Here is an 11,255-nt window from a genome sequence, read left to right on the forward strand (position 1 = left end):
AAATATGTGAATGGAAAACACAGAATACTGTCCCTTCAACACAACCAGAACCAGAACCAGAACCCAGCCGGTCCTCCTGAATCACGCTTGTTGTGTCTTTATTCTCCTTGATTTGTCAAATGTTGAAGTTCTGGTGAAGCCGTTTACTGCCACCTGCTGGACAAACCGGCGCAGTGTGTCTGTCAGGCAGCTGGGAGAACTGAGTGAACTGGGTGAACTGGGAGAACTGGGCAGACTTCCCAAGTGTTGAGTGAATCAGCTGGACTCGGTTGAATCCAGAGAAGATGAACAAACATTTGGAGCTCTGCTACGGAGTGCCAAAAGGGACAAAGGTCTTCCTTAAATTATTACATGAAATAAAGAAATGTTTAATATCTTATGTAGACCGTTAATTTCTTAAATATGTCATCAGATCATTAAAATGCAAACTGAAAAGAGCCGATATGGATAATTAAATGTGTTCCTGCAGCGTCGCTTTGAATTTATCTGTCAAACTAAAGTAGAGGGGCGTGGCTATGGGCGGAGCTAACTTCCTGAGATAAAACAACAGGTCTAATCTGGGCTATGATTGGCTGATGCCAGACGACAGAAAACCCAATCCTCCTCAGAGGATCAAAACGAACTGATCACTGAATCCAGGCTGCGTTAAAAAACGTGAGTCATAGGGCGTGCCGTGGTGGCGTAGCGGTTAGCGCGACCCGTATTTGGAGGCCTTCAGTCCTCGACGTGGCCGTCCCGGGTTCGACTCCTGGACCCGACGACATTTGCCGCATGTCTTCCCCCGTTTCCTGTCAGCCTGCTGTCATATAAGGGACACTAGAGGCACAAAAGACCCTGGAGGGGTAAAAAAAAAAAAAACGTGAGTCATGAAACCACAATTAAAGAGGCAAATAGTGACATTTTATAACACCGTAACTATGTTACCTTCAGAAGTGAGAAAATAATGCATATATCAAAAATTACTAAAGAAATTTGACTTCCTAATTTAACACCTTGAAATTGGGCCTGTCTCTTTAAGAAGCTCCTGCTCTTCCTGAAGCTCCGCCTCCAGCAAGTCATCCCAACATGGCTCCTCCATTAACCCTTTAAAGTTTCTACCAGCGTCGTTCTGAGCAGCAGCTCCTATAATGAGCTCAGCTGCTGTTTGCTAATTGCTGCTGGCTAGTCTGAAGGAGCTGTGTGGGGGAGGAGCTGCGTCCCGGGGGCGGGGCTAGGTCCATCCAGGCGTTAAGCAGGTTGCCATGGAGATCAAAGGATTTGTTAAATCAAGGCAACATTCCAGGTTTGTTTTGATGAGGGAAAAATTTACATGACACTGGCCCTTTAAACCAGTTAGAGGAAGTAGTAATTCACAAAATACAGCTTTTCAAATTAAGAGCCTGGCAGTTGTTGCAGAGCTGAAGTGGTTTTGATGTTTGAACAGGAAGCAAAACATGAATGAAGTTAAAACGTTTATTAAAATGCAGCAAACAGAGAAACAGGAAGTTACAGGTCATATAAATCATAGAAAACATTTGATTTGGCTCTGAAGAGCGACACGCCGACACAAACAGGATCGTCTGACAGAAAAACCGCTAGTATTTGTATGTTTACATGATTGTCACACAGATTATTGTCAATAAAACAGATTCAAACATGTTCAGGTCGATCAGGAAGAAACTAAACCAGGAGGAGAAACAACCGCTCTCCTTTCACTTGCAGTCCTCTCCAGTCTACGGCATAAAACCAAAAATATGGAGAAAAAACCAAAAATATGGAGAAAAAACCAAAAATATGGAGAAAAAAACCAAAAATATGGAGAAAAAAACAAAAATATAGATAAAAAAACCAAAAATATTAGCATAAACGGTTTAATCTGAGGGATTACTGAACATTTACAAAACGGCAGAAAAAGCTGAAGATCAACCTGAAGACTGAAACTGTTGTTTTCTACTAAATAAAAACAGGAAGTGGTTCCCTCAGCCTGACAGGAAGTAGTTTCCTTTAAGACGATTGAAAGTGTAACAGCAGGACAAACGTTGAACCCGGACCCAAACCGAAGATCTGATATGATCAGTTTCTGTGTAAGCAGCAGAAACATTTAGAAACATGAAGCTGCTGCCAGCAGGATGGAGAAAAATCCCATCGGCTGCAGGAACATTACAGGTTCAACCGTTTCATGTTTCAGATCAGAAGTAACTGATTTCAGGGAAAATGATGGAAAACGACTAAAATCAGACTAGAGCTCCCCCTGCTGGACAGCGACAGGCGGTTCACTTCAGGTTCCTCCTGATTTCAGTGAAATCTGCAGATGATTGATAAGAAATATTTCATTTGGACATAAATGTGCAGCTGAACACTTTCTGTCTGATTCATTTAGAAAAATAAACATTCATCTTCCTTCAGGGAATAAAATAATCTTCCTAAACAAATATACAAAAATCTGAAAATTTACAGAAAAATTCAATAAAAAAAAAAGAAACAAAACAAAACAACATCCAGAAACGGTGGCAAGTTAATAAGGAGCTTAAATCGTTTCTACAAGATATCCTGAATTTTAAGGCAACTATTAAAAAGCAAAGCTGGCAGAGTGAGAGAAAACCAGTCAGAACCAGTAAAAACCAGTCAGAACCAGTAAAAACCAGTCAGAACCAGTAAGGCGTGTGATTCCCAGTGGAGCAAAGTTTAGTGGTTTGGTTGGTTTAGTGTCTGCTGGTTCTGAATCTACAGGAATAAAAACCAGTTTGTGTCTCAGGCGGCTCTGATTGGCTGGCGGAGCGCCCCCTGCAGGCGGCGCCGCGTCCTACGCCTTTCCATTGGCGTCTCCGTTCAGCTTCTCGGCTTCAGGTGGAGGAACGGCGCCGTTGGTGGTGGGCGGGGCCTGAGCGCCCTGGAAGGGATGACCTTTGACCTTCAGGAAGACAATGAAGTCGAGGATGAACGCCGCCATGGCCAGGAAGCCGAAAACCTGCAGACAGAGAGACAAATAAATGGCAAGAAAAAAAAAAATAAAGTCAGAAAATTACAAAAATAAAAAACTGAATTTCATTTAAAAAAACTTCAGATCAGAAAAAGCAGTCAGAGAGTTTCTAAACGAAACAGAAACGATTTCAAGGTCGTCTGAGGGTCATCATCATCATCATCATTATTATTATTATTTTATTCCAGAAAAATCTTTTAACATTTTACAACTTTACACTCATAATGAAGAAAATAATTCCTGACAATCTGGTGGACCGAAGACAGGAAGGACTGGCGAGGACAGGGGGACACAGGGGGACGATGGGGACACAGGGGGACGATGGGGACACAGGGGGACGATGGGGGACACAGGGGGACGATGGGGACACAGGGGGACGATGGGGACACAGGGGGACGATGGGGGACACAGGGGGACGATGGGGGACACAGGGGGACACAGGGGGACGATGGGGACACAGGGGGACGATGGGGACACAGGGGGACGATGGGGGACACAGGGGGACACAGGGGGACGATGGGGACACAGGGGGACGATGGGGACACAGGGGGACGATGGGGGACACAGGGGGACGATGGGGGACACAGGGGGACACAGGGGGACGATGGGGACACAGGGGGACGATGGGGACACAGGGGGACGATGGGGGACACAGGGGGACACAGGGGGACGATGGGGACACAGGGGGACGATGGGGACACAGGGGGACGATGGGGACACAGGGGGACGATGGGGGATACAGGGGGACGATGGGGACGATGGGGGACACAGGGGGACGATGGGGACGATGGGGGACACAGGGGACGCTGTCTCACCACGGCAACGGCCTCCACCGTCGTTTTGCCGTTGTTGGCTGCAAACACGATGGAGGCGATGAAGAAGAAGACGGCGATGAGGAGCGTGTACAGGAAGTCCTGCAGGACAGAAACATCATCACTTCTGTAGTAAGACAACAGGGACGGACAGAACCAGAACCAGAGCAGAACCTTACCACTTTGGGCCAGCAGCTGATGCCCACCCTGCTGTGCAGCGTGGTGGAGAGGAGGAAGAGGAGCAGCGCCGTGAAGAGGAAGGCTGTGCAGCTCACAAACTCAAAGAAGTAAAGAGGAGAGCAGTTCAGGCAGGTGAACACCGTCTCCTCCAGGACGAAGGCCACCAGGGACAGCAGCTGGGGACACAACGGAACCATCAGAACCAGAACCACAGTTATGTGATGTATCCGGCCCAGTAAGGGCGGCCATCTTGATCTGTAAACTACCAGCTAACCATGGTGATGCCAGTTGATGACATCATCAGCCGGCATCCAAACAGACAGGAAGAGGAAGTGTCATGGCGGAGAGCGACAGGGACAGAGTTCGTTCTAATCTGGACCCGGTTCTGGTTCAAACTGGGCTTTTGAGGCGTTTCAGTCCAGAAACGGGTTCAGGTGAAAATTTTACGTTACGCAGGTGAATCTGGTGGCTGCACAGTGGCGCCGCTGGTAGCAAGAAGGTCCTGGGTTCGATTCCCGACCCGGGTCTTTCTGTTCCTTCCGGGTTCCTCCCCGTCCAAAAACATGACTGTCAGGTTAATTGGTTTCTCTAAATTCTCCCTAGGAGTGTGTGTGTGGTTGTTTGTCCTGTCTGTCTCTGTGTTGCCCTTTGACCTGGACAGGTAAGGCAAGGCAAGGCAAGGCAAGTTTATTTATATAGCACTTTAAAACAGTACCACTGACCAAAGTGCTGTACAATCACAAGATTAAACAAATAAAAATCAAAATTAAAACACATCAAAACCAACAATGCAGTGACGTAAAACACTCTATATAATACATAAACATACCCAGATAAATACAGAAAAGCAGCATCTCAAACCGAATCAAAGGCCAACCGAAAAAGGTAAGTCTTAAGAGCAGATTTAAAAATTGCTAAAGAGGGGGCCTGTTTTACCAACATAGGTAAAGAATTCCAAAGTTTGGGAGCTGCAACAGCAAACGCCCTGTCTCCTCTCTGCCTCCTGGAAGTCCTCGGCACCTCCAGGTTCATTTGGCTCGCTGATCTAAGAGCTCGAGGAGGACAGTGTATATGTAGCAGCTCAGAGAGATAGGAGGGAGCAAGGCCATTTAAAGATTTAAATACAAATAAAAGAATCTTAAAATGCACTCTGAAATGTACCGGCAGCCAGTGCAGAGAATATAAAATCGGGGTAACATGTTCTCTCTTCCGCGATCCAGTTAAGAGCCGAGCAGCCGCATTCTGGACCAGCTGAAGACGGGACAAAGAAGACTGGCTGACACCCACATATAAGGAGTTACAGTAATCCAGTCGTGTTGTGATAAAAGCATGGATTCATATTTCAAAATAATCCACTGGTACAATATTCCTAATCTTAGCAAGCCGCCTCAAATGGAAAAAGCTCGTTTTCACAACGGCACTGATTTGTTTATCCAACTTAAAATTTGCGTCCATTACAAAGCCCAAATTTGTAACAAATGGCTTTACGTAATGTGATAGCGGACCCAAATCCACAGGAGTGGACTTGCAGGTAGTACCAGGGTCAAAAATAATAACTTCCGTCTTTCTTTCATTAAAATTCAAAAAATTCAGAGCCATCCAAGTTTTTATGTCATCAAGGCACTCCATTAAAATTGGTACTGTATTGACTCCCTTACGATTGAGAGGCACATAAATTTGTGTATCATCCGCATAGCAATGAAAAGCAATATTATGTTTCCTAAATATTGACCCAAGGGGAAGCAAATATAAAGAAAACAAAAGAGGTCCAAGTATCGAGCCCTGCGGTACTCCACACAATAAAGGAGCAGACGATGATCTAAAATCATCTATGTCAACACAGAAAGACCTATCCGTCAAATACGACCTAAGCCACACTAAGACTGTGCCTTTGAGACCTACATAATGCTCTAAACGTCCCGAAACATTTGCTGGACAGGCAGCAGCTCCTCCTGACCCACCAGGGACAAGAAGAAAATGGATGATGTGAATCTGGTCACCTGGAGCTGAAGCCTCTCCTGGTTCTGCAGTGAGGCTAGCATGTAGCCGCTAACGGAAACGATTGATTATCCTTCCTGAGTTCATAGTGAGTTTGGTTTGAAACCAGTGAGATTAAACTGGTTTTAATGGAGTTACTAACGAAAGGCGGCAGCAGAAACTAAAACATTACAGCCAGACAACATCCAGAGGCTGCCTCAAAATAAATCTATTGTATATATATCTATGTCCTCCACCTGAAGGGGGCGGAGCCTCTGCTCTGTGTTGGGTTAGAAGCTGCAGAACCGGTCTGGAGCAGAACCTTCGTCCTGCCTCGTCACGTCACATGACCAGCTGAGCTAGAGACACGTCCTCCATGTCTTCCAGGTCCTTCATGTCCTCTCACTGTCAGAACCGGGTCCAGTTTCAGACTTGCTGCTGCTTTTGCTACATTAGTTTCTATTTCCTGCAGCCTTTATTGTTTGGTTGATTTTCTGTTGATTTTGTCTGCAGAGTTTCTTCTGTAATAAACCTCCAGAACCTCCAGAACCTCCAGAACCTCCAGAACCTGCCCTTCTTTCCCCCTGAAGCCTCTGGACCCAGGATGTGAGGAAAGAGGAAGGATTTTATTGTGAAAGGTTGCAGCAGGAAGTGCTGACTCTGCAGATTTGATCCGTTTATTCTGATCCCTTCCTGACTCAGTCAGATGTCCGGTTCTGATACGGGTCCAGTGTGAGGCGCTGCAGAGCCGCTAGAACCGGGTCAGGTCACCAAACACAGAACCAGAGGAAGGTTCTGGATGGACCCATCCTACAGAACCAGAACCGGTCAGATGGAGGTCCAAAGCTCTGTACATCTTGTTTCTGCAGCCGGTTCTGTTCGGCCCGGATGCCCTCCCAGGCGCCGTTGCGACAGCCAGCAGTTCTGCTGACTGCAGACAAACGGGTCCTGCAGAACTTTCACTTCTCCGTCTGCAGCTTCCTGCTGAAGAACAGAACCAGAACCGGACCTGAACTTTAACGGCCAGAACTTTGACTTGTAACTTGAATTTACTTAAAAATCAAACTGGTTTCCTCTGTGGCCATGGTAACCACAGAGGAAACCAAAACTTTGACCCAGATTCTGCTTTTATTTCGAAGAAGAAATTAAACATTTTGCTTCAGATGAGCCCAGAACAAAAAAACTGGATCAGAACCATCAGAAGTTCTGGATCTAGGACCAGGATTCTATGAAAGGATATTTTTAGTTTTTAAAATGATTTCTGGCCCACTAGGTGAAAAGTCTGCTCTGCTCTGCTCCAATGTTTTTTCCTCTTGACTCCCGCAGCATCATGCTGCCACCGCCTGTTTTCACAGCAGATGTATGGAAGGCAACCCGTGGTTCTGTGGCGCTGATCCGTCTTCCTCGCTGAGCGGCGTTTAAGGACCAGAATGTTCTGAGCTTTATAGAAACGATCCCGAGCCGAACCAGAACCAATAAAACATGGCCGCCTGCGTCTTTAACTGGCGGTATGTAAACTTCTGGCCTCAGCGTCACTCTGAGCCGACAGTTTCAGCAACTTGTTGCCAACTGGGAGAGGCGGCAACGCGTGAAACGAACCGCTGAACGGCAACTTCCTGTGACAACAACTGAGGATTCAGAGAAGAAGAAAAAGAAGAAGTGGCAGGAAGTGTGATTCAGGGAGCGCCGACCTCGGAAACCACGGCAACGGGTTCAGAGCATCGTGGAGTGAACAACAGGAAACCAGCGAACCAGACGCAGACTGGGGAACTGGTCCAGTACTGGGAACATGCACAAAACCTTTCACTGGAACCATCCAGACTGGATTATTTTACATTCAGATTGAAACTAAAAGGTTTTGATTTAATCTGATTATGATTTTATTTCTGACAGAATTGGATCAATTGGTTCTGCAAAGTTTCTCCAGACAACAGAAAAGAACTGAAAGAAAACAGACTCACAAAGCACAACTGAACCAGTGAACCGAACCGATGAACTGAACCAGTGAACCGAACCAGTGAACCGAACCAGTGAACCGAACCAGTGAACCGAACCAGTGAACTGAACCGATGAACTGAACCGATGAACCGAACCAGTGAACCGAACCAACGAACTGAACCAGTGAACCAAACCGATGAACCGAACCAGTGAACTGAACCGATGAACTGAACCAGTGAACTGAACCGATGAACTGAACCAGTGAACCGAACCAGTGAACTGAACCAACGAACTGAACCAGTGAACCGAACCGATGAACCGAACCAGTGAACTGAACCGATGAACCGAACCAGTGAACTGAACCGATGAACTGAACCAGTGAACTGAACAGTACCCAACTCAGCTCAGTGGTTCTGGTTCTGATCCAGCTGTGTTTATACATCTGGACCTCGGCCCCAGCAGCACGGTAACCAAGGTAGCCTGATCAGAACCAGAGGACCCGGCAGGTTCTGTCCAGACAGCGTTAATCACAGCTCAGTGAACTTTGACCTCACCACTTCCAGGATCTTCAGGGCGAAGCGCGGCATGTTCAGATGCTCCGACGCCGGGCCGAGCCAGAACGGCGCTTTTGGGTTAGAAACCGTCGTCGCTGCGTAAACTTCGTTGGCCATGATGGAGCTGGAGACAGAACAGGAAGACGCATCAGAGTCCAGATCTATGACCACTTTCTGTTGGAGCCAACGCTCACCAACACTGCACCATTAATTAACAAAGTTCTGTATGTGAAGCAGAAGAGACGTGTAACCTCCTGAAAATGTCTTCACAGAGTTTCAATGAAATGAAATTTAAACTTCAAAGTCAAAATAAATACATGATAAAACAGAAGAAAATCTAAATGATGAGTGAAATGTTTCTCTACGTTAAAACCATTTTTCTCATGAAGAATAGCTGCAGGGGTTATGAGTGATTCGTTTGAATAAACTTCGTAAAGCTGTGAACGCAGACATCAGGTTGAGCCCGAAGAGTCAGAGCGAAGCTTCAACATGATGAGCGTTTTAAACAAATTATTCTTCGTTCACACAGAAATACGCGCCAACATCAGTATTAATGCACAAATATCACAAATTATGAGCAGCAGGAAGCCCAGTTTTTCTCACAGAAACCGTTTGTCTTAAAATGCCCACGTTACCCCCCGGGGGGCGGGAGAGCGACGCCCACGTTAGACTTCTGTTTTTCCTCTAACGACTGGGCGCACCGCTGAAACTGGTAAAATTCTGGAGCTAAATGTTCCCAACAGGCACTGAACGCACCACAGGCTGAAGCATGACCCTGTTCTGGTCCAGATCAGAAACAGCAGCTGAACAGTTGGACCAAGTACATTGGGACTAAAGTAAAAATGTGAAAGTTTCTGATCCAGAACCAGAAAGTTTGAGGATCTTATGACCCAAAACCGGTTCTGAGACACAAATGACTCTTTTTTGCTTCAATTCTATCTATAAATAAAACAGAAAATATCAGAAAAACCAAACTGAAGATCAAATGAGACACAGATTTCTAAATAAAAACATCTGTAGGACGACTGGATTTTCACAACATCAGTATTAATGCATGTTTTGGGTCATATTTATTAGAATAATGCTGCATGTTGCTGCGACAGGACTGCAGACTGAACGTCTGCATCCTGCCTGGGCAAACTTTACTGCAATAATTATAACAATATTCAACATTTTAATGCCATTTATTCCTAATATCATGGAGCTCTACATGTAGAACTAAATGAAGCTGCAGGGAAATGTCTGACCTCTGCTTGGGGTTTTATGCGAGCATCAACATTCAGATGAAAACCAGAGTTTAGCTTTGATTTTCCAGATAAAACCAAAAGCAAACATTTGGAGGGGATTTCTGTTTTCGCTGCAAGTGAAAGTGAAAAACAGCAACCATGTTTTCAATTTCAAACTTTCCCATCATCTCGGGTTTAAAACACCAAACGTGATTCAGAAATATAAGAACAAAACTTTTTTTTTTATCTCACAGGAACGAATCAGAGCAGATCTTAAACATTTAACCTGAACAGAACTTTCTGGGAAAATCGGAAACTTAATCTCCACCAAACTCCATCTGTAAAACCTGACAATTTAAATTAAAACTTTGGTAGACACCAAACTAAACATTTAAAAAGAGGATTTATGAATTGTCTGTAAAGTAAGGAGTCCTGCAGGAAGTTCGGCCCGAATTTTATCCGACAAAAGTTTTGTTTTAATGGGTCCAGCAGCTGGATCTGGTTCCAAAGCCAAGGGAAGGAATGGGAGTGATCCGAGCGGATGTGGACTTTTTCAGAGAGGAGAACGGGATTAAACTCAATAGATGAAGACAGATTTTTTAAAACACAACTGAGATTATCAGAACTAAGAAAAAATGTACTTTTAAACTTTTAATTCCATGTCAAACAATGAATTTGAAGACGTTCGGCATCAACTTCAGCGGCCTAAACGTGATTAACTTTTATCTTTTTGAACCAAAAGATGAGGAAATGAGAATTTAAAAAATACGTGACGTTAAATGTATAAAACTCACGGCTGTGTTGTCTCCCAGTTCGCAGGAAAGATGAACTTTACCGTTTAAATCTAACTCCGTCACCTCTGGGCTTTGTTTGTGAGCCACTTCCGCGTTTCAGAATTTTATAAAGCTGCGACGTAACGCAAAACTTAACTTCCGGTATCTACCGGAAGTTTTCGACGTCGCTTTATTGTAAAGTCTAAAACAATTACAGTTTACCTTTGAGGTACTTTTGGTATAAAAGTCCGACCCTAAACACAAGAATCAGCACTTTTCATCCACAATAAAGGTCAAAGAGTCGAAAGAAAGTGACTAAGATGTTTAAGTTTGATTTATGATGAGAAAAGAAACCTGGTTTTTAACACCGACATCTAGTGGTGGAAAACAGACGGAACAAACGGCTTGAAAAATAACTCTTTTTTTTTTTCCTATAAAAGGATTAAACCAAAACCTTTCTGACTATGTAACTTTACAAAAAACATCCCAAAATCTTCCTATTTCTCCCAAAACCAGATGAAATATGTAACGGTTTACAGTTATATTTTCACCGTGTAACTCAAACATTTATAAGTGTCATAGTTCCAAACTAAATATTTAATCTACAACCGAAATACTTAACTTGTAAACTAAATATTTAGTTGGCAAACTATATGCTTTGTTCTCAACTAAATGTTTAGCATCCAAACTAAACATTTAATTTCCAACCTAAAAATAATAGTTTGAAATATAATAAATATAATATTTACTAAATTAAATATTTAGTTTGGAACTGTGTGCAGTTAGACAGTCACCGAACAACTAATAAAAGATTGTTTTCCGAAGATCTTTTATAA

General features: G+C 44.2%; 1 protein-coding gene across 1 annotated transcript; it reads right to left on the reverse strand.

Annotated features, from left to right (window-relative positions):
* Window positions 1–1,438: 1,438 nt before the first annotated feature.
* Window positions 1,439–10,575, reverse strand: cmtm6 (CKLF-like MARVEL transmembrane domain containing 6). Its single transcript, XM_028011452.1, has 5 exons — window positions 10,441–10,575; window positions 8,421–8,544; window positions 3,951–4,127; window positions 3,775–3,873; window positions 1,439–2,947 (listed from the first exon to the last, which is right to left on the reverse strand). Exons 2-5 carry the CDS (start codon window positions 8,535–8,537, stop codon window positions 2,783–2,785), a joined length of 558 nt encoding a protein of 185 aa, XP_027867253.1. The 5' UTR covers window positions 8,538–8,544; window positions 10,441–10,575; the 3' UTR covers window positions 1,439–2,782.
* Between the last annotated feature and the right edge of the window lie 680 nt (window positions 10,576–11,255).

This window comes from Xiphophorus couchianus, chromosome 3, assembly GCF_001444195.1.
Source record: "Xiphophorus couchianus chromosome 3, X_couchianus-1.0, whole genome shotgun sequence".
Lineage (NCBI taxonomy): Eukaryota > Metazoa > Chordata > Actinopteri > Cyprinodontiformes > Poeciliidae > Xiphophorus > Xiphophorus couchianus.